Raw genomic sequence first — 24,429 nt, forward strand, 5'->3', positions numbered from 1 at the left:
ACAGTTTCTGCTTCAGTTTTAGGAAATGACTGTTGGGACAGTAAAGGACAGCTATGCTGGAAATAAAGACATCAAGAGAAAGAAGAATAAAAGTGTTATATATACATTTACCTATTTAGTTCAATTCAAACCCTAAACTAAAAACAAAAAGTCTATGAACAGCCCCTTATTCTTTCATTGTATTTTTAGTGATCTTGATGATGAAGGTTTACAGAGGTAGGTTCTAATATCTGCCCTGCCAGGTGCTAGTTCAGCTCTCTCCAACTTATTCACTTCTCTGACTGACCATCAGTGTTCTTACCTATAACTGAGTTATGATGGGGACAGAGTATTAGATAAGATATAACGAACTTCAGTATGAATACTTAGCACTTTCTGCTATTCACCTACTAGGGTCCATGGCACCACTTCTAATCACTTGCCATTTATTTTCCCCGGTTATCCTGGCTACAGTTAAAAACCACTCTAGGTTTGTCTTGGTTATTTACCTCTGTAAGTACTTTTATGATTTACTGCATGACTTTTCTTAGAGGAATGCCATGGAAAACAATCATGATTTTTTTTAAGGAAAAAAAAAATGAAACATCAATGGAATCAGGCATTTACTTTGGAAGACAAATCGTTTGTTATTTTATGAATGTTTTAATTGGCAAAGTATGAATGCTGTCTGTTTGAGGAACTGATCATAAACATTACTGCTCTGTGGGGTTTTTTTTCCCTTTGTGCTGTTTAGCCATCAGGGTTATTTTAGGACAGAGAGCTCATTCCTATTTCAGTCTTTTGACATTTACTGAGCTGTTCAACTGGTCAATTTTGTATCAAAACATCATTTGCGTTAGGCACTATTTACTGCATGTATTAAGAGCTCAATAAATATTTGTTTATGATGATAATAGTCATGGAACACTTAATACGTAGTGGTATGAGTCTTACATATATTGAATGAAATAATACGTTAGCCTGAAGATCGTTCTGCTATGACATTTTATGTCTTTTCTAGATGTGGAAAGTAAAATACTAAGAGATTAAGTAATTATCTTTTTTCTACTCATAAAGGAGATTCTCTTAATCAGGAATTTTGCTTGCTTTTAACATCCATTGACACAGGCTACGATGGCTTATAACTGTAATCCTAGCTACAGGATGGACTGTAGTTCAAAGCTAGTCCAGGAAGGAAAGTCAATTAGTCTCTTATCTCCAACTAACCAGTAAAATAGCTGGAAGGAGAGCTGTGGCTCAAGTGGTAGAGCAACAGCCTTGAATGAAAATGCTAAGGTAATGCACTCAGGCCTTAAGTTCAAGCCCTGTACTGGCATGAAAAAATACATGAATACATAAATATACATTGCCTCATATTTTACTTTTAATTTTTTAATTCATTCATTTATAGTTTCATTGTAACATTTCTGTATTTCAGTATGACTTTCTTATCTCTAATCCTTTTTCATATCTGTTTTATTCCCATCTATTAAGTTTTATACTGCACAGGAGCCACTTTTTATACTGATTGGGTCTTCAGGAAAATGTACCTTTCATGTTTTTGTAACAAGATGTTTAATGTTGCGTATTTACTTCTCCCTTTATTCTTTAGTATCGTCCCTATTCTATTTCTTTTTCTTTCCTTTTAATTTTCATCATTCATGGGGCTTGACCTGAGGGGCTGGACTCTGTCCCTGAGCTCTTTCACTCAAGGCTAGTGCTCTCCCATTTAGAGAACACAGCACCACTTCTGGTTTCCTGATGCTCAAAGGGACATAAGATTCCCAAGGACTTTCCTGTCCTAGCTGGCTTTGAACCATAATCCTCAGATCTCAGCCTCCTGAGCTCTTTTGGGCTACTTGCGGCCCTTTCTCACATGGATGGTCACCTGTCCTACATTTTTAGAGTCACACTGCAGTTGTGAAGTCCAGATGCTCGTAACTCTACCCTAATGTCTCTTGGTTCTGTAAATTGGTATGTAATGGATAGTGAATTTCACAAAGTCTGAGCTGTTAGGAAGATTTCTCTCTAAGCTCATGGTCACCCACTGTCCTGCTAGCTGTGAGGACAAAGCCTCCTGCGGGACTGGTTCCCTCTGGACATCTTGGGCTCCTATTGCTTTCTGAATGTTTCCCCCAGTAAAGGGACATGGAGATAAAAGCACATCCTTGGAAGAAGGAAATGATTTCTGGTTCTTTCTGAGGCTCCAACACAGAACTTACTATTAAATTCTAGTTATGCAGTGTATCAAAGCCTCATGGTAGGGATTGAATATATGTAGCTAAACTTCTATTGAAATTAATCCTTAGTAGAAGTAGCAGCAGGGGATGAGCAGATCCCCTGCAAGGTAGACTAGGTGAAGCTAGCTGGTGCCCCACCCTCACCCCTTGACTGCAAAGGGACATTTTACCATGAGCTAACAGAACCTTTATCTTCATAAAAATGACTCTGTGTTACTCAGATAAAACAACACAAAACAAATAGAATACTCAGTGGTTTTTGTTTAATGTTCCTAATTTGCGATTTGAAGAAGTATATTCCATAGGAAATTGCAAGCTTTGAACACTACTTGTTCAAAACATATATGGTAATGCCTGATGATCAAGTGCCATCTGTCCCAGGCTGCAATAAAACAGGAGCAAGACTGGCATTGTAATGGCTTTCCAGAGCCTTAAAAGCTGAGAGGGAAACCCATTTTTTTTTTCATTTCTTATGTATATTTTATTAAAATTTTTAAGGTGAACTACAGAGCCTTTATAGTTACATAAGTAGAATAATGAGTACATTTTTAGGCAGTGTGACCCCCTCCCTCATTTTATCCCACTTTCCCTCCTCCCAACTCCCTTTCCCCCCAAATTGTGAAAGTCCATTTCCAACACAGTGTCTAGTGAGTATCACTGTTGCATGTTTCACCCTTTGGCCCTTGTTTCTGTGACTCTCCTTCCCTTCTCCAAGTCAGATAAACTTGTTTACAAGACAAAAGGTATTTAAATCACAAACAGGGGTCGTACAGAATAAGCCAGAGGAGATAAAAATCAAAAGAGTGTCTCATATATATGTTTATCTGAATTGGGAAAGGGAAGAGGAAACAACAAAGTAGTGAGACAAAGGCCAGAGGGGAAACTGATGCAACAGTGATACTCACAAGACAACATGTAGCACATAATCTTTACAACTTGGGGGGGGGGAGAGAAAGTGGGAGAAAATTGTGGAAGACCTGATTTCCTCACAGAAAAGGCTGAAAGGCACCTGAGACTCTTTTCTAATATTTTCTCAACCTAAAGTTTGCAGGCATTGTGGTTGGTGAAAATTCCTCCCACGCTCAGAAATTCACTACTTGTTCTTTCTCATTTTTAGACTTCCCATATTGTGTTTGTGAATTTTTACATAGCTACCAACACAAAAGAGAGACAGCTTGATTACATTATTGCTGAAAATTCTTTTGGGACTCCACATGAAATACTTTTTTCAAAAATGTCCTTCAATGGGCCAGGAGTTTGGCCTAGTGGTAGAGTGCTTGCCTAGCATGCATGAAGACCCGGGTTCAATTCCTCGGTACCACATAAATAGAAAAAAAGCCAGAAGTGGTGCTGAGGCTCAAGTGGTAGAGCTCTAGCCTTGAGAAAGCCCAAGGACAGTGCTCAGACCCTGAGCTCAAGCCCAGGCAAAAAAAAAAAAAATGTCCTTCATCGTAGGCTGTAATTCCCAGCAAACTTTAATACCTTCACCATATTCATCCTAAAGAAATTAAAAAAAAACAAGTTTTGATTGATATATAGCCCATTTCCAGTTGCCTAGTTTGTGAATTATTTAGTTTCAGTTCCCTTTCTTTTTGGTTTTCCAAGTCCAGGGAATTATTACTTCATTACATCTGAAATGGAAATCTTAAAACATCAATTTTGAAAAACTTTTACTTAAAAACGTTTTTTAGTATCATTTTTGTTATACCACTATCTCACAATTCTTCTTGAGCAGATGGAAACCTGAAGAACAAATTTTATCTCCTTTGTTCTGCTTAGAAATAATTAAAGTTTTTCTACTATATTACAATCATTCAAAAAATACATAAATTTGTTTCCTTCTTATACCTGGCAATTCTGTGCTACTAGACTACCAATTCAATTGGAAATTGCAATAAAAGCTACATGGGTGCATACCATTTGCATTCTCAAATTATAATTCCCTAAAGACAGAATCTGGTAACATAGAAAGAGTTTTCTGGCAGGAACTAAAATATAGTGTCTAAAATTCAAATTGATACGATAACAAATAGGCAATGCTGTTCAGAGAACCTTAATTCATGACTTATGGAGCCATTGTTCTGAACTTCATTTTCTGGGTAACCTCATTGAAGGCAGAGCTACCCAAATATAGCCCCCCCCCCCACCAGACCAGCAGAGGCAGCATAGCGTGAGAAATGGAACATTTGAGGTGATTCCAGACCTACTTCCAGCACTCTTTTAACCAACTTTCCTAGTGCTTCCTACATACACTAAATTTGTAAATGACTCTTTTGAAGGCTAAGGGAGATCATAGATAAAAGTGATTGAATAACTACCACACATTATTCAACAGTTAAACACTATTAGATCTATGGTAATTAATATTTTCAGCAAATATTTAGGCACAGGACTGTGTGAATGGGAATATTCAAAAGGGAACAAAAATGAACCTTAATTGCAATAAAAATTATAGTATGGAAAGATTTTGTTTATGTGTAGCTGTAAGCATTCATAGGTACCATAGAACCAAGACTGATATGTCTAAGTCAGTCTAAGGTATAAAAGAAAGCGTTCAAGCAGTAAATGATCATTGTTCTGTGTCCTTAAGGGTAAACACAAGCTAGCCTGATTGATAGCAGGGAAGCCATCTTCCATTCAGTTGTAGACAGTTCTAAGGATAAGTGTTTGGGAACCCAAAGAAAAGTGAAATCAAGCCATCGGGTTTGATCAAAAGAAACCTTTCCTATGTGAACAGAAATCTTTCAGCCATGGGAAAGTACTTCAGGGTTTGATACAGCAAAATGTAAAATGTAACCTTAATCAGGAGGCAAAAAGGCCAGAATAGAAGCTGTTGTAATACCAGAAGGATTAGAGCATGACACTGTGGGTCTGGAGGGCTTGGCGTGAGAGGTTCAGAAACAGATACTGGTGGCTCATTCCTGTAATTAATCCTAGATACTTATGAGGCTAAAATCTGAAATCACAATTTGAAGACAGTTTGAACAGTCAAATCTGAGAAATTCCTCTCTCTGATTAGCCAAAAGTGAAGATATGGATCAAATGTTAAAGTGACAGCCTTGAGAAAAACAACAACAACAACAACTAAACAAGAGTATGAGGACCTGTATTCAAACCTCAGTACTATGGCAAAGGACATAGCAAACGTGATAAATCAGAAAACCCACAGAATGTGAGAAGAGATTTTTAACTAGCTATGCATCAGACAAGGGCCTCATATCTAAAATATACTAAGAGCTGAAAAAAAAACCAAACAACAAATCCTCAAAGAAACAACAACCCATTTAACAAATGGACAAAAAACAAAGACTTCTCAGATGGAGTAAGAATGGACAATAGACATATAAAGAAATGTTCTTCATCTCTGGCCATAAAGAAAATGCAAGTCAAAACCACATTGAGATCCCACCTCACCCCAATTATAATGGCCATTACCAAGAAAACTAACAATAACAGATGCTGGTGGGGATGTGGGCAAAAGGGAATGCTACTGCACTGTTGGTGGGAATTAAACTTGTTCAACCACCGGAAAGCAGTGGAGGTTCCTCAAAAAAAGAACTGCACATAAAGCACCCAGCAATCCCACTTCTGAGCATTGACCCAAAGGATCACAAACAAACACACTAAAACTACCTGCACAACCTAGTTCATTGCAGCATTATTTACTATAGCTTACATATGGAACCAACCCAAATGCTCCTCAGATGAATGGATCAAGAAAATAAGGTATATATGCACCATGGAATTCTATGCTTCCATCAGGAAGAATGAAATTGCCCCCATTCAAAGGAAATCAAGACAGAAAAATCACAGTAAGTGAAAGCAAGCTCGACAGAAAGAAATCTAGGCGCCCTGGGTTTCTCCCTCATTAGTAGATGGTCTCAATAACTCAATAGCTATGTACAGGTGACCATATAAAATGATGGTTATCATAATGAATGCCAAGAAATGGAAACAAGAATGTTTTTTAGTGAGTTGTTTCCAGTTATTTTTTTCTTTCCCCCTCTCTTTTTGGTTTATTCCCTGCTATCATTTTTTTTATTATTTCTATACCTTTTTTGGTTAATCTGATTTGGTTAATCTGATTTGGGGAAGGGAAATCAGTGGGACACAGAGTAAACCAATACAGCAGTGATACTTACAGACACTAAGTTGAAAATGAACTTACAACTTGGGAGGAAGGGAGTGAGAGAGAATGAGAGAGGGGTAACACTGTTCAAACAAAATCTATTTGTTGCCCCACTTGTATAACCATAAACCCTTTGTACATCACCTGTACAATATTTTTTTAAAAGAGGATTAAACATAGAACTTGCCCATGACTCAGCAGCTCTACTCCTGGGCATTTATTCAGTAGGCTACACACAAGGCCACACTAATGCTACCAGCCCTTCATGAAGCAGTGTTTACCATAGCCAAGAAAGGGAATCAACCCAGATGCCCTTCAGTGGACAAAGTAAGCAAAGTAAGCCAGACTCAAGAAACGTAGATTTCATGATTCTCTTCAGTTGTGGTAACTAGAATGTGCCTAGAAATCTACCAACAAACCAGATGGCAAATGAAAAAATATACATTGGGACATGATAAATTATACAGATCTCTAGGCTTTCTCACAATGAGTCCAAAGGAAAACATAGGCACAATAGCTATGTGCATGTGAACCCATAAAACAACATTTATTGAAGGCCAAGAAATGGAGACAAGAGGGTGTTTTTTTTTTCCTTCATTGCCATTTTTTGCATGCCCTTTCATCTGGTGTTAGTTTATTTGTCTTTGGGAACGTATGGTAGGGTACGGAAATGGAGAGACAAAGGGTGAACAGATGCAGCAGTGGTACTCTCTAGATACTATTTTGAAAATGAATGCTACTTTTAGATGGAGACAGGAGGGAAAATCTGGGAGAGAATGAGGGTGACACTGTTCAAAAAGAAATGTACTCATTATGTAACTGTAATCCCTCTGTTTACCACTTCTACAATAACAATAAATACATTTTTAAAAGAAACATCACCAGCATAAAAGGAAAAAATGAGTAGGTAAAATCGATTGGACTTTGATAATTGAAGTGAGGATATGAATATACAAATTTCTAAAGTTTTGAACCTCTAAATCATTTTTCAAACAAAAAAATCTTCCCAGTACTTGAAATGTCATATTTCAGAAGAGGTTTCATCCTTGTTATAAATTGTACAATCAAATATATTCTCCCCGCTTTCCTGAATTGTTGAAAGATATTATATAGGTGTTATAGTTGGCTTTCTGGTGCATGACCTAAGCACTTGAGAGATTGACTTGAGGGAGGAAAGGTTTATTTTGTCTCATGGTTGTAGAAGGTGTACTCCATGGTTGGGGTTTGACTACAGGCACTTGAGCAGAGCATCATGGTGGAAGAAAGATGAGAAGGACCTTCTTCATCTCATAGCACATAAGAATTGGGAAGAAGAAATATAGATAGACTCAAGGAAAAATATGTTTCCAAAGACAAGCCACCAGGGATCTACTGCCTCTAAATAGGCCACACTTCCTACATTGTACACTTCCCAATAATGCCAATTTATTATGAATCCTTCCAGGGAATTCATCTATTCTTTCAGTCAGAGACTCAGTGATATAAATATCGTTGGAAATGCCATTCCAGACACCCTCTGAATTCCCCATCATTTAAAGCATTTCTCATTCCAATCAAACTGATAAGTAAAAATTAACCAGGTTGTCTCAATGATCTGTTTAATTCCCAATAAATTTAAATATTCAAAGATCAATACTTCCTATAAACTATCCATACTATTGCTTTGGCAGTTGCTTTACTTCAAACTTAGGATTTCAGACTTATTAGAACAATTCATTTATAAACCAGAGTACATCCTCTGCTGCTTCTCAGCAGAATACTCCATGACCACAAGCTTCGGAAATGTGTGGCACCCCATTTGTTTTCCCTGGCAACAAGACGAATGAGTTGGGACTTTCACACAAGTGACAATAGAATGAGAAGAGTTTGTATCCCAGGTGTTTGTGAGTAATAAATGGGTGTTACCAACCACACCCAGAAATGAGTTTTTTCAATAATGTCTTGGTTACCACCTGCTAATAACAAAATCCCTGTTAGAATTTAGAAACGATGAGAGTGTTGACTGTCACTGAAAGAATCTAATTCTATTTTATTTCTCCCATTTTACATCTTACATTAAGAAAGCTGGCCTTTATTCAGGGATTAGGATGATTTTTTTCTCCTTCAGTTGAGCTCTACATAGAACCTATAAATAATATAAAGCATGCTGGAGCTAATTAGTCATGCGAGAAATTAACCCAAGCAAATGAATCACTAGTATTCAGGATCTCAGTGTCTTGTGACTCATGGATTATTAGGGGCTTCTTTCTCCAGTTTTGCTATTATAATAACTTGACACATAATGGTAAGGATATCTTGGGGCAGAATCGTCTCAATTTCCCCAATCCCCTTCTACTAAAGTAATGTTGAAACAAATACTTTGAACACATGCTTTCAAGCAGAGTTGGAACTGGGCTGGGAGTTTGGCCTAGAGATAGAGTGCTTGCCTAGCATGCACAAAGACCCAGATCTGATTCCTTGGTACCATATACATAGAGAAAAGCCAGAAGTGGTGCTGTGGCTCAAGTGGTAGAGCTCTAGCCTTGAGAAAGCCCAAGGACAATGCTCAGACCCTGAGTTCAAGTCCCAGGACTGGCACCAAAAAAAATGTTGGAACAACTTAATTTTCTTCCTGGTTGACACTTCCAGTGGGTAGAAAGCTCACATGGGCATGTCAAGCACCCAGCTTCAAAGTCTTCCTTTTCGTTCCCACCTGAATAAGAAACCAAGTAAGTGGCATTCTCTTCTAGAATATTTTTTCTATGTTTTACAATTTCTATTGTAATGGTGTGTGCGGTACAGAGGGGTTACAGTTTAAATTGTTGATCTAACTTCCACATATGAGAGAAAATAGGCACCCTTTGCATTTCTGAGGTTGATTTACTTCACACAACATAATTTTCATCCAGGTCCATCTATTTCCCTGCAATTGTTATAATAGTATTCTTTGTGCTGGATGAATAAAATTCTATTAGATAGCTAGAGCACGTTTCCTTGAATTTCAACTTGACTTAAATAGGTAAACTATTTTTTAACGCTTTAAAAACACAAAATCAGAAGTGTTTAATTCTATTTTGCAACATGTACTGTAAACTCGACAGGAAATTCAAATTACCCTACTTTAATTTGTGTCCTATTGCTTCCAGTAAACAAATATGTATACATAAACATTCACATACATATGTACACATATACACCACCAAAAATTTTGGACACATTTACTGCTTTGAAATGAACCTTCTTTCCCTTAAAAGCACAAGGGGTCTCCATATCAGGATAACAAGTTTTATTGTTTGCATCCTTAAACAAAGCAAAGGTAATGGAATCCTGTCCGGATCGGAAGATACTTTGCTAATATGTTAAATGTGATTATTAATTAGATTCCAAATCTAAGTACTTAAGGTTCATTCTTTATAAAGAAAATAAATGTGTTTTCAGAATTAAAGTTGTGTTAATCTGTATTTTGACTATGCTCTATTGGATACTCAAGAAAGCTTAAATCTACTTTTGAAAATGTGATAGTGTTTGGGTTTGAGCCAAATTAAAGTAAAATGATATTATATAGTAGTAAAAAAAAATTCAATAATTGAAAAAAAGATGAAAAAAACAAGGTCCCATTTTATAAACTCAAAAAAGCATTCAATATCCAAAATATCCAAAAGATTTTTCACCATCATATGCAAATAGTAAAACTGATTAATTTTGTTTAACTTTTGGCTTAGCCATTTTGGATTCTTCTTCAATATCTTCATACTTTGGTCACATTTCTCACGTCTATACCAATGCAATTCTACTGAACTATATTTTACTTCTTCGTTGTGAAGAGCTGTGTTTTTATCTCATTTCCAGGTGTGGGCAAGGGTGGACGGGAAATCGATGCCACATCGAATTGAGCCCTCCTACTTCAGATTTCATGTACACGCAGAATAGTAGGTGATATTGTGACTAAACAGTTCACTTGGTTTGGGGTCTTTAATGTTTCTGACTGCATACTTATTTACCTTTTTCATCAATTTGAAATTCCAGCCATATGGACCCTTCTTGGAATAGGATTGGCATTCCTGATGGCTCACGTTACAGTCGCCATCTTGTGCTTTCTTGGAAACAAAAAGGCACCAGTGAGGTAAGTGATGGTTTATTGTACCAGTAAGATTAAGTGGTGGCTTTAATGGCCTAATAAAACATACACAACAGAACAATTTTTAGAATTCTATTCATCTATTAAAAATAATGACATTGTACCATTCATAAGAAAATGGAAAGACTTGAAAAAATATTGAGGTACTCTGAGTTCATTTGAGGTAGTTAGAATATACCTATAAAACTAGAGGTGACCATGTTGGAACAGGCCCTATGCAAGTGGTTACAAATCAATCGACAGAAGGGTAACGACTCTAGGGAGAGCTCGAGTAGTATTATATTTTTAAAGGAATAGGTCAAAGCCCAGCAAAATCAACTCCAGGAAATAGGTACATGCAAGAAAGAGAGTGGGGCTAGAGGGAAAGAGGTAGACGAGGAAGTAGGAAAGCTAGGAAGAACACAGTTAAGAATTCCGTGCATATGCCACAAAACTAATGAAAGTAAGGGATAAGGTAAGATCAAGGGAGGTGAGAATGTTGAAGAAATGAAACTGATCAAAGCGCACCATATTCATAGACAGCTTTGCTATGTGGTACCTCCATTGTACAACTACTTAAAGATGAGGAGGAGATGCAGGAAGAGGAGACAGAGGAGGAGGAGGAAGAGGAGGAAGAGGAAGAGGAGGAGGAGGAGGAAGAGGAGGAGGAGGAGGAGGCTAAAGGAATATGTCACAATAAAACAAAAATATTACTTTGCTATACTTTCCTTCTACCTATTGTTTCATTTAAGAAATCTTTGTTTCCATACCTTATGGGCTTACATTTTATGGTGGAAGCAAGAACTGACTGGTAATAATCATTCTTTTTTTTTTTACTTTTTTAAATTTATTGTAAAGATGATGGACAGAGAGGTTACAGTTCCATAGGTAAGGTCATAAGTGCATTTCTTTTTGAACAGTGCTATTCCCTTCCTAATCATTCTTTTTTTTAAAAGCCTGAAGTTTATTTTTTAGATTATATTAGAATCCTTTCTGAGGACACCAAATAAAAAGAATATTACATTCTCCATAGTATAAACTAATAAGGAATGGATATAACCATTCTGATGATTCCCAGAAAGACCTCAGGCCTACAATGTGCTGAAGACATGGGATTGTTTGCACAGAAGAACTGGCCCCTCAGTGCCAGTGAGTCTGGCCAGTATTTCCATGTCCTAGGCAGTGCACAGAGCAAAGGCCAGGAGGTACTGTGCTGGAAGGATCTCTGCCCCCTGAACTCCTGCCTAACTTAGAGGCTCATACAATCTACTGAGCCAATGATGAGTTATTGACTTTTCTTCCACAAGGGCCCACAATCAGAGTTCATGAACTTTTAAGAGATTAAAAGAAATGCATCATGTTCTGCCCATGAGCTTGTGGTCAGGGATTTAGACCTTAGGAAATACCTATGCCCTACTGAATAACAGATCATCCTGTGACAATTCTTATGTCACACGTAAGGAATTCTAAGATCTTCAGCCTGCAGTCATGTTTACTAGCAGATTCCCAACTTGATTTCATGAAATAGTGAAACATATGGTCACATAAATCATTATATGGAATATGAATTATACAATAGAATGCACAGGTGTACTTACTAATATTCTCCAAACTTAGATGTGTATATGTGTCATTTTGAATATAGAGATGTGTAAGTATGTGTGTGTATCATATATATGAATGACTTTTTGTGGTGTTACTAGGTTTAAACTCAGGGCACTCTCTAACCTAAAGAGCCACATTCTTGCCCTTTTTACTTTCATTATTTTTGTAACAGTCTCATTTTTTTTTCTAACCTGTCCTGTATTGCACCTACTTATCTTTCCTTCATAGTTTGGAAAAATAATATGTGCTATTGATAAAGATGTGTCTTGAAAATATTTTTCCAAACCTGGTTTTGATATCTTCTAGTATCTTCTGATACTAGCTCCCGTGTGAGTCAATGTGCCTTTCTTAGATTGATTCACATTAAGAAATTATAGAGTTGAGAGAGCTAAGTTGAAACCTGTAATGCAGGTTGGCAGACAGGCATTTCAAGTCAGATATGCTGGTACAGCCTAAATCCAAAATCTTCAGTGCCAGGCAATGAGCTAGAAACTGGCAAAGATTCTATGTTGTTGTCCTGAGGCAGAATTCTTCCTTCCTGAGTAAATTTTAGTCTTTGTTTTGGAGGCCCAACCACATTATGACTGAGTGGAAAAAACTCAGAACTCAAAAAATGTACAGCCTGTTGATTTTAAATAAAGCCATTATTTTTTTCTTTACTTAAAATCAACTGATTGTAGTGAATTGGTTGTACATGTTTATCACATCTAAGAAAAATAAAAGGAATGCCTTCCCTACAATAGCCAGACCAGTGTTAGACCAAACAACAGAGTAGGGCACCATAACCTGACTAAGAGATACTTAAAGTTAATTTTCACACTAAATAAATCAAGTTGTCATGCTAACACAACCAGCGAGAACACTTAAAAGCTGTCCTAAATTCATACCTTCAGCAGATTCCTATTGAAGTACCTGCAGCTTTCACAGAGCATCTCAGATAAATGTCAGTGGTACTACACCCTTCTCTGAGCCATCCGTCCTTTCTCTTTCCTATTTCTATCCTTCAATTATATACTTGCCTTTCTTCTTTGTTTTTTAATCTTTTTTTCATTTTATTTTTTATTATTGAAGTAATGTATAAAGGGGATACAGATAGTGGGGTGCATTACTTCTCACACATTCTTATGATTTTGTCCCAATTTCCCTCCCTCACCCCTTCCCAATCATCTCATTTTCCCCTTCCCTTTCCTATTTCAAATATACGTATATACAGTATACGAGCTAACAAAGTCAAATACAGTAACAATATGTGATTAACCAAAGGGCAACAAAGGATAAGAGAAATAACATAATACATTAAGAACAGCAATCACTCAAGATAAAGCTATTATTTTCATATCCTAGAGATCCTTTCATTTAGTCTCATCCTATATGTCCTAATGTACCTAGGTTTTGTGATATTGTAATCCTCTGCTAGGAGAGTCTTAGATGTGTACTAATTATTACAAATGAGGGAAACCATTGAGCCTATGTTCCTTTGGGTCTGGCTTACTTCACCTAATATGATTTTTTCCCCAAGTTTTTCCATTTCATTACAAATTGAGCAAAGTCATTCTTTCTTACAGCAGCATAGAATTACATTGTATATAAATACCACATCTTGTTGATCCAATCATCTACTGAGGGGCATCTGGGTTGGTTCCATATCTTTGCTATGGTAAACAGTACTGCAATGAACATAGTTGTGCTAGTGGATTTAGTATGTCCCTGTTTCTGGATGATTGGGTAAATGCCAAGGAGTAGAATTGCTGGGTCATAGGGGAGCTCTATGTTTAGTCTTTTGAGGAATCAACATACTGCTTTCCATAGTGGTTGAATGAGTTTTAACCTCCTTTCTTTGCTACTCTTTTTACTTTCCATATCCTTTTCAAAGGCTACAATGAAATCCCCAGTAATGGGAGTGAAGAGCGAATGAGTCCTTCTAAGAACCCAGTCCAGGCAGGCCCCAATTCTATGTAGAACAAAGCTAGAACAACCATCTCTGCCCCCACAGGGTTTTCAGCCTGGAAGAAGCCCACCTGGGATCTCACATATGAAGGGCATAAGGAACAAATAGCTTCAAAGGATTCATAATGCAAATACTCACATATTTACTACAGAAGGAATCTCAGTGTATTCATTCTGTACCATCTCCTTTCTCGTTTGCTCTTCCTCAAGTATCTTCTTTATCTCAATCTCATCTTGAGTCTTAAGTAAATTGTGGGGGAAAAGAGAGCAAACACACTTTAAACTGAGGGGTAGCCCCTCCGCAAAGGAAATTCATAAACAATATTAACATGAGAGATGAGATTACCAGGTCTCTCCCTTTCCTTTTCCCTCTTTTTAAATTTTTTCTTCTCTCTTAGAATTAGAAATAATAATTGGTACAATTGAATAGATAACAGAATTGACTTTCTCATTAAGGAGAGAGACATAATTATAATTTCTCTCATTTTAAGAAGGTTAGTGAATCTCTTTTAAGCTTCATGAACTAGTGATTAAAAATCTTTTGTATAGTATCAGATATTTAAGAAATATCAAAGTCATAATAGAAATGTTAAATATTAACTTAAGATGTAAATGAAGACCTGTAGAGGATAAAAATGACCATTCCAAGACCACTCCCTCTGCCCTGCTGCACTCCACATGTAGACATTCTCCATCAAGAAGAACTAGTTCATCTTGTATGTTCAAATTCACACAAACTATCTTCCACTATTCTGTCAGGGTTAGTCATTCAAAACATCACTTTTTCACAATCCCAATAGGGCACTCTCAGCACATTTCAATGCCAGTTTTGTTTTTTTTTCATTTTCATTTCATTTATTTTCATTCAGTTTGAAATACTTTCTTTTTTTATTGTAATTAGTAAAAGGGTTACATGATATTTGCCAGATAGAAGGTGCATTAATTCACATACATTGATACCCTTTCACATGTCTTGGTACCCGTTTCCCCCCCCCCACCCCCCACCCGTCTTGGTTTTCCCCCCTTCCCTATCAAATTTCAAATATCCAAATACAAATAAATTCAATATATCAGATAACAAAGTGAGATACTATACCAATATGAGATAACCAAGGGACAGCAAGGGAGATGAGAGACAACATAGTACATTAAGGACAACAATCATTCATTATATGGCTTTTGTTTCACTATCCTGGAGGTCCTTTCAATTAGCTTCACATTATATGTCCTTATGTATCAAGATTTTGCTCTATTGCAAATCTCTGCTAGTAGAGCCCAAGGTTTCTACTGATTATGACGAATGAGGGAAACCATTGAGCCTAAGTTCCTTTGAGTCTGGCTTACTTCACTTAATATGATTTTTTCTAAGTCTTTCCATTTCCTAACAAATGGGGCGATGTCATTCTTTCTGACAACAGCATAGAATTCCATTGTGTACAAATACCACAACTTGTTGATCCACTCATCAACTGAGGGACATCTAGGTTGGTTCCATATCTTTGCTATGGTGAATAGTGCTGCAATGAACATTGTTGTGCTAGTGGGTTTAGTATGTCCTTGTTTCTGGGTGGTTGGGTAAATGCCAAGTAGTGGAATTGCTGGGTCATATGGGGAGTTCTATGTGTAGCCTTTTGAGGCACTGCCACACTGCTTTCCATAGTGGTTGAACGAGTTTGCACTCCCACCAACAGTGTAGTAGTGATCCCTCCTGGCCACATCCCCTCCAGCATCTGTTGTCATTCGTTTTCCTGATCCTGGCCATTCTAGCTGGAGTGAGGTGGAATCTTAGAGTTGTTTTGATTTGCATTTCTTTTATGACCAGAGATGTTGAGCATTTCTTCATGTGTCTATAGGCCATTTTTGTTTCTTCTTCAGAGAAGACTCTCTTTAAGTCTTTGGCCCATTTTTTAATGGGATGGTTGTTACTTTGGAGGTTAGTTTTGGAGTGATTCAATTTTTTGAGTTGTTGATATATTTTAGATATGAGGCCTTTGTCCGTTGTTTGGTTGGTGAAGATCTTCTCCCACTCTGTAGGCTTCCTAATTAGTTTACTAGCTATGTCCTTTGCCATACAAAAGCTCTGCAGTTTAATGCAGTCCCACTTATCCAGCCTTTCTCTGATTTGTTGTGATTCTTGGTCCTTATTAAGAAAGTTTCGACCTGTCCCAAGGAGGCCTAGGGTATCTCCTATTCCTTCCTGTAGAGTTTTCAGTGTGTCAGCTTTTACCTCCAGGTCTTTGATCCATTTGGAGTTAATTCTAGTGCATGGTGACAAAGAAGGATCCAGCTTTAGTTTTCTGCAGGTGTTTATCCAGTTCTGCCAGCACAACTTGTTGAAGAGGCTGTCTTTCTTCCATTCTATTTTTTTGGCTCCCTTGTCAAAGATTAGGTGGCCATAGGTCTGTGGTTTAATATGTGGGTCCTCAGCTCTATTCCATTGGTCTTCAGGCCTGTTCCTGTTCAATGCCAGTTTTTTTCAGTTTATATAACCTTGTTACTAAAATTGCATATGTAATCACTGCCCAATACAAGTCTACTGGAGATTATCAATACAAGATTAGTGAGGATTATTAAGAATTTATACTTCCAAGCATTACCAAAAGTTTCCAAAAATCACTGCCTACATAAGTTGATTACAACCAAATAAAGATGCATGCAATCAATTTTGAACCAAGTCTTCGTGTCCTAAAATTATATGAAATGCTGTCAAAGAGATGATTAAATGAGATGACAGTGACTCACCTTGGAAATAGTGCTAAGACACACAAATTCATATAGCAGGGAAAGTATCACTTTCTCTAAATAAAACTTAACTGTCAAGATTCGTTATGAATTTTTTAAATCTGTATCTTTAAAACAAAGACCTTTCAGTAACTTCAAAGAAAAAATAATTAATTCTTTGCAAACAGTATAGTGATTCGGGCAATGCGGAGACAAGACAAGTCTTTTAGCATGGTTGGAGATATGGTTTCCGGGATTTTATTATATTCCTCATGACCCTTCGTTTAGCTGCTTGCCACTTAGATTTCAGGGGAAAATATCAACTCCAGCTGTTCTCATCTAAATTAAAGAATTTAGCAGAAAAGACAGACTGTGTGACAGAGCTCAAGTGTATGAGAGCCTCAGGAAGACCTAGCCCTGTGGAATTTCTCATCTGCCGCTCATCTCTCCCTCCCTTGATCAGCTTTGTGATTCTCTCTACAGATGTATTTACACTACTCCTTGTCCAGATATCAAAATGGCATGCATTCATTGCAAGATGAATGCTAGCTACTCCTCTCTGCAGACAAGTAGAGAGAGAAAATCATTTCCTTCTTGTCTACATTGTATATTCCACTGTGAAATTTTGATGGACTGACTCATGTCTGGATGAGATGTGGCACAGATCAATAATACAATTGGCTTCGGGGGATCCATTCTAAGGCACTGCGGTGAGGGAGATGATGAAAGATGTCTGTGGGGGTGACTAATATACCTGGTCCATGCACACAAGATTTCTATTCACTAAACTTCAGAGGATATATCAAATATGTCCTCTAAGGGCTAATATGTTCTTAAGGACTTAATCCCAGAAAGAGAAAGTAAATGGGATCATCAAATCTATACCACAAGCCCATCTTATTTGAGGATGTATTCCACATAATTTGATCAATGGTGTATAAAAATAAATAAATAATAAAAGTACTTTCAGAAACAAGAATTTTTTATTGTCAGGGGTTACATTCCTGGGGTAGTAAGTACATTACTTCTTAAACATTGTTACCCCTTTCCATCTTTTTCTCCTCTCGGGAAACTGTGCTACCAGCTTGAGATCTAGGAACCTAAATACCAGGCTTGTGCACATGTTGGCTACACCAGCAGCCATGCTGAACCTTAACTCCAAGCAAGAAAAGAGAGACGAAAAACAGTATTTTGAAGCCTTACACTTAACATTGGACTACCAATGTGATCCTTCTGTCAACTCCTCCTCCTATTCCTAAGCCTAAGAAACAATATAATTCTGTGTAGCTGCCCATGTTCTGTTATTTGGTCTGAAGATAATCATTTTATTATTAGAATTTTTCTAATAGAATGTCTCTGATTTGCAGAGACTGTCCCTGGAACAGGATTTGTGACACTTTTTCAGCATACTCTCTTTGATCAGTGTATATCATTCATAGCAAGAAGACAGGATTCCAGTAAAGACATCCTTCTAGTGTGCATTTATTACCTCCTCTCTGAGCAGTCAGAGTGTGTCACAGACGTTCTTCACAGAGAGGTAACCTGTTAACTAAGGAAGTACAAGAAATCAGTAAAGATAAGTGAGGGGTTTACCAGTAGTAAGTCTTACTGTGGCATGTGGCAAATATACTCAGCTCCATTGACTAGAGGCTGAGAATTTTAGCTCTTGTGAATTATTGTTACTGCAGAGAAGAGGATAGGGGCATTTGTTTCTTAATTTTCCTTCAGTTTCTGCATTATTATGCTCTGGATAGACTTTCACATTCAAAGCTTCCATCAAGCATTTTCTCTTTTGAAGCATCCTGAGAGATACAACTACAACTTTGCCAATCTGTTTCCTGTATTAAAATTTCAAGCTCATAAATGAACTGAAGGATAGAATGGCAATAACCTTTAAAAAAAAAACCTGACTTTCCTCTTTGCAAACCAAAAAAAAAAAAAAAACTAGAGCACCGAAATCAGAACCTCTTAGCAATCCATTCATGTGTTTGTTGGCAAACATTTATTAGCCATCTACAGTGCATCTAAATATGCTAGTAGCTGAGGATGCCAAAAATACATGACAGTTTACACTCTATTGAAAGAGAGAAATATAAAGCAAAGAAGCCCAGTGCTGCCATAAACATGTGTCAACTGCAGAGTTCCTCTCTTCAAAGTATGAGGGGAGGAAGTTCTGTGGTTTGGAGAGACAAAGTGCTGTAGAGGCGAAGATTATATGGTAGAAAACTAGATGAAGGGTTTGGTGAGGAAACGCTAGACTCAGGCTGAAATACTGGGGACAAAGATTTCAGAAAGACAGGCAATGTGTATGGCACACAGAGTGTGGTTAGTATATGTACAACACAAGCCAGATATGAAAATAAATGGTGGGGCAAATAATTAGAAATTCAACAGAGAAAGATCATTTCAAAGCAATCTAGATAAAATGCTAATTGAGCTCTTCTATTTAACAATTTCTTTATTTTTGTATGCTGTTTTAAAATAACAATGAGTAAATGCAATTTTATTACATCTTTCAACTTTTCTATTAAGTTGGAAGTTAAAACAAATCTAGAAGAATTTTAATATGTGTTAATATATCCAAAATTGAATATTTTAAGAGAAATTGAGGCTATCTAGGTTTCATAGCGAAATCAGATTATTTTCCTAGACCTATTCTTTCATGGGTTGTCAGTTTTCTAAAATATGTAGAAAGAAGGAAGTTGCTAGGTAATTCCAAGGGAGATGGTGGGGGCTAATCTTCAACATGGCAATCAGTTTTCAATCAAACAGATTATATAGCTAAAAAATTCAATAAGGAAATTAGAATGAGTTTTCATATCCAGCAATTATAATGAGAGAACGTTTTTTCCCCCTTGGTTAGAGTAAGTTTCCACGATGCCAGCTCTTTCCAATCATAGACTTCAGTGTGCCATAATCATAAAAAGGGAAAAGAGGATTTTTCATGAGAGTTGTCTAGCAGAAACCTATTTAATGAAAAGCAAAAAGCCAGCCCAATGAGTATTCACTCACACATATTTACTTATTTTTATTTTTTGGCCAGTCCTGGGGCTTGAACTCAGGGCGGGAGCACTGTCCTAGGACTTTCTCAAAGCCAGAGCTCTCCACTTGAGCCGCAGCACCACTTCTAGCTTTTTTTCTGTGTATGTGGTACCGAGGAATTGAACCCTGGTCTTCGTGCATGTGAGGCAAGCACTCTACCACTAGGCCAAACTTCCAGCCCTCACTGGCACATATGTAGATACCCATCCTATAACAGAACAGAATGACTCAAATTCTACGGGGTGAGGATCAGCAGTTGTTTCGATGAGGTTTTGTTTTGTTTTGATTCTTACCCTTTATGATCACAGACCAATGATTTTATAAAAATGCTACTTATATAGCATTATCACAAAAGTAAAACTAAAACACAAAATATGAACCCAAATTTCTTATTCTTAGCCTGGACAGATAAACAAAACTCTTCTGTCAAATTGCTTTGAATAGTTGTAAACACACTTTTGTTCTTCTCTATGGATGGTGCTGGTCATAAATACCAGTGCTTGATGTTTGCTAGACAAGAACTCCACCACTGAGCACATCCGCGTCCCCAACATCTACTACTAATTATGATATAATGCAGAGCGGAAACCAAAGCTGTATGAAATCACACACTAATTTGCTCCACTGTAGTAGATGTACAGCAGATAATTGGTTAATGTAATGTTTCCTAAATAAATCAAAAGTGCCCTTAGCTCTTCCTAGAATAGGTTAATCATCAAATGAGCTAGACATGAATAGAAATAAATGATGGCCAACAAATCCACTCTTTCCGATAGATTCCTAAATAGGTTGACTTTAAATTGCCTAACGAAATTTAGAATGAAAACTAGTTACTAGGTTGTTTGCTAAGGGCAATCACTAAGACAGCAATATTCCAGTTCAATTTCAACCAAAGGGATTATGTGTCCAAGAGAATTCAATAAGAAAATCAGGGAAAATTTTCATATAGAGTGATATAGTGCAAAAAATATGCCATGCCAAAGAGAAAATGCCATAGTAGAATACAAATAGCACAAAACAGCATACCCAGAAGTGGCCAGGTCTGATGTGGAGTGAGCAGGGATTCTAGCTAACAAAAAGGGCATTCAAGATCAAATGCAGGAGATGAGGAAACTTAAACTGTCTGAAAAGTGAACCAAAAAGCTTGAGAACCAGCTTTGCATCTCTCAAATGAACCCCATTTATACATTAGTTTGATCCCTTTTGTTTAATTCTCTGTTTTCTGTCTGGTCATTTCTGAGAGCTTCCACTTGTTTCTTGAAGTCTTGTTTTAGCACTTCTAAGGGCCTCTTTACATCACTGATTGTTTATTTGTTATTTTCCTAATGTCCTTTAACTGGATAGCTGCTTTTCACAAGTCTCCTTTGCCATCTGTTGTGACTTCATTTAGTCTCCTGTTTGTGATCTCTAGGAATTCTTTCATTATTTTTTGGTTACTATCATCATGCTCACAAATTTCATATATATATATATATTTCATTTTTTCACTAATTAAATTTAACAGCAATGTTTTTAATGCATCATGTGAAGTGTCTTCTAGGTACCTGTTTCCTGTTCTCTGTCTGATTGTTTTCTGTAAGCATTGTATATCCTTGGATTTGCATATTTCTAGCATTTGTGACATGCTCTGTCCATTTGAAGACCCTTTGGGTTTTAGCTTTTGGGAATCTGTGAAGTTCTATGTAAATCTTGCCCTGTCTTCCTGGTTGACTAGGCAGCCAGTGTTCTGACCTTTGGTGAGAATTACTTATCTTGGTTCAGGGCCTGTAGAGACAATTGAGTGAAGATGCAAAGTTCAGAGGTTGTGCGGTAAGGTTAGAATGGGGAGAGTTAAAGACACCTAGTATGTTACTCTGTTGTTTTGCCACCACCTTCCCAGGAGCCAAGATCTTTCTCTTCTGTGAACCTCAGTTCATTCACTTGTACCAGGAAAGGAGTGTGGATTGGGGTTTTTTTTTTTTTAAAAAAACTATGGATCTACAGACCATACTTTCAAAAACATCACTGTTGCCTGTAGCTCTGGGTAGATCTTCAAATATTGCTTGAAAGAGCAATATAATGTGGTGTATCAGCATTGAATATTGTCCTATTATTAGATGTTGAGGTTGAGTCTAGTTTTTTTATTATTACCCGTAATTTGCAATGAATCTTTGTACAAATGTCTTTGCCTTCTCTGTTTCATAAAGACTAACTTCAAGTTGTTCCACTAGGTCAAAAAACTCATTTTATAATCCCTTTTCCAAGTGGATCCTCTTGCTCTACATCTGGTTTACATTAGGTGGTTGTGAATTATGCTGACTGTGCACTTGAGAAGCAGAGTTCTCCTTGGCTGCATGAGTTCTCCTCAAGGTTAAGTTCTACAAGCTTGTGTCAGCTCTGTTCACACTAATTGCACCCATATTTTTTTGGCATGCTCCTACTTGAGTGCTTTTGCCACTGAGAGTGTTTCTGCATTGACAGGTTTTGTGGTCAACATATTTATTTCCAGTCAAATAGAGTGAAGGAAAAAATATGGCATCTGTTCTGTCATGTGAGTGACTTTAGCGTAATTCAGTGTCCATGTTATTTGGATATGTGACCCGAAATGATTAATTCTTTCCTTCTACTCTGTGGCATTTCTGGTTGTGTTTTCAAACCTCATTCTTCTTAAATTGTTTCCAACCAAGTATTTGGTCCTTATGGATTTGGCAATGAAAAATTGAACTCTTAGATGGCTTTTCTTCATATTTAGCTTTGCCTTTCAAATTGGATTCATTCTTGCTTCCTTGGACCTAGATTCTTTAAAGTAAAATCATCTCTGAATAGTAGAAACATTCAATAGCTTATTATTTACATTTCTTTCTTCTTTCATCACTTCTCTCTTTGTGAGTAGTCATATAAACCCGCACTAATAGACATAACTTATTTAAGTTGACCTAATAAATTAAACTTAATTTTTCACTTAATATCTAAGGCTACTGTACAGTTTTACTATAACTACACAATCTTTTGTTTCCATAGTCCTGGGCTTTGAACTCATAACTTTGGGCATATTAGAGTAAAACAATTTAGAGCTTGAACCGTATCTAAGTCTTCATCCTATATATTTGCATAACAAATCTAATGTAAGTTCTGTATTGACTTTTTAAATATCATGAACATATGAAAATACCCTCTCTAAATGGAATACTCTGTGGAAATATTGTGCTTCAAGGTATCTATAAATATTTCTGCTCCTTTCCATGTTTCACCTTATCCCATGGAACATTTGCTCCATGGAGGAAACCTTGTTATACATTCAGCATAGTATTTGGAAGATATTACTTGCAATTACCAAGTAAAAGCAACTGATATTTACTTAAAACAATGCCATGTGACATTGTACATTATGTTCAAGTCAAAAGTGCATTGTACATTGAATAAAAACACAAACTCAATTGTATACTATCCATTTGGTGTCCTCTGACTCAGTTTGCATTTCCTGTTTTCTAATTTCTACAAATTTTTCATTTTTTTCTTGGTCCTTCATTAGTTTATTTTTCAAAACACCATAAATCTGTATTATGAAAAGAACAAGATAGAGTCGATATTTTAAATTGGAAATAACTTTTCTTAATTTCTGCCTGTTCAGGTAGATGAAAAATGATCAGAATCTGGCGATAAAATAAAACTTCTGTGACATTTTGAGATGAGAAAGCTGATATGTACATATGAAATATATCAACTGTTATATATATGTATAAGTATATGTGTGTATGTGTAATTCAACACTCACAGTTGCCCAGGAGACACTCTGCAGAAATCTCTAACTATAATTACAAGTTAAAAATTAACAAAAGACATATATGTATATAAAACAAAATGTGTGTGTATATATATATATATATCCCCCCAGGTTTAAAAAAAAGCAGAAAAAAAGAAAATAAAAGAGGGCAGGGAGTGGTAGAGTGGTTGTCTAGCATACATGAAGCCCTGGGCTTGATTCCTCCAGATTTGGAGCTGTGGCACAGGTGTTAGCCTTCCAGGCTCTGAGTTCAAGCACCAGGACTTGCAAGAAAGGAAAGGAAAGGAAAGGAAAGGAAAGGAAAGAAAAGGAAAGGAAAGGAAGAAAGAAAGGAAGGAAGGAAGGATTGCTTATTGATTTTTTGTGAACAGGAAAAATACATTATTAACAACACCCTTTTAAAAAGAAAACAAGCATTTCTAAGACCTCACTTTAGCACAGAGAAATACATCCAAGAAATATTTTAATCAGATTTTATATTGTATTTTCCTTTATCTGAAAGATTAGCATATTCAGAAGGCTTTGTATTCCCTAAATCTCATGACTGGAAATCATTGGGGAAACTGAATTAAAGAATTCAGGATGACAGAGTTGGATATGAAAGTGTAGAACTGAGATTTACTTCTCTGGGACAACCCCTAGATATACCATTCATCAGACCCAACCAAATTAAATACAGTAAACATAACACACAGAATAAATGAATTCCATTTCCACCCAGGGAAGCATTCTACTTCATTATTTAGATATGTTCTTACAAAAGTGTCACATATACTTTTATGTATAGAAAACATCTTTCATCCATAGTAACAAAAAATTATCCCCCCCAATCTCACCCAGCTACCCAAGGAGGATGAGTCTGAGGATTGAGGTTGAAAGCCAGCTTGGGCACTAAAGAACTTAAGAC

General features: G+C 36.7%; 1 protein-coding gene across 5 annotated transcripts in view; it reads left to right on the forward strand.

Moving 5' to 3' along the window:
* Malrd1 (MAM and LDL receptor class A domain containing 1) overlaps nt 1–24,429 on the forward strand; it is a 361,316-nt gene that overhangs the window by 331,093 nt on the left and 5,794 nt on the right. For all 5 annotated transcript variants that reach the window (XM_090318992.1, XM_090318991.1, XM_090318993.1 and 2 more), the window contains 2 exons: nt 10,177–10,256; nt 10,354–10,450. In XM_090318992.1, coding sequence (XP_090175118.1) covers nt 10,177–10,256; nt 10,354–10,450 — 177 coding nt within the window. The remainder of the gene's footprint in view (nt 1–10,176; nt 10,257–10,353; nt 10,451–24,429) is intronic.

The sequence above is a fragment of the Megascapheus bottae genome, chromosome 26, assembly GCF_031878675.1.
Source record: "Megascapheus bottae isolate mThoBot1 chromosome 26, mThoBot2.hap1, whole genome shotgun sequence".
NCBI lineage: Eukaryota > Metazoa > Chordata > Mammalia > Rodentia > Geomyidae > Megascapheus > Megascapheus bottae.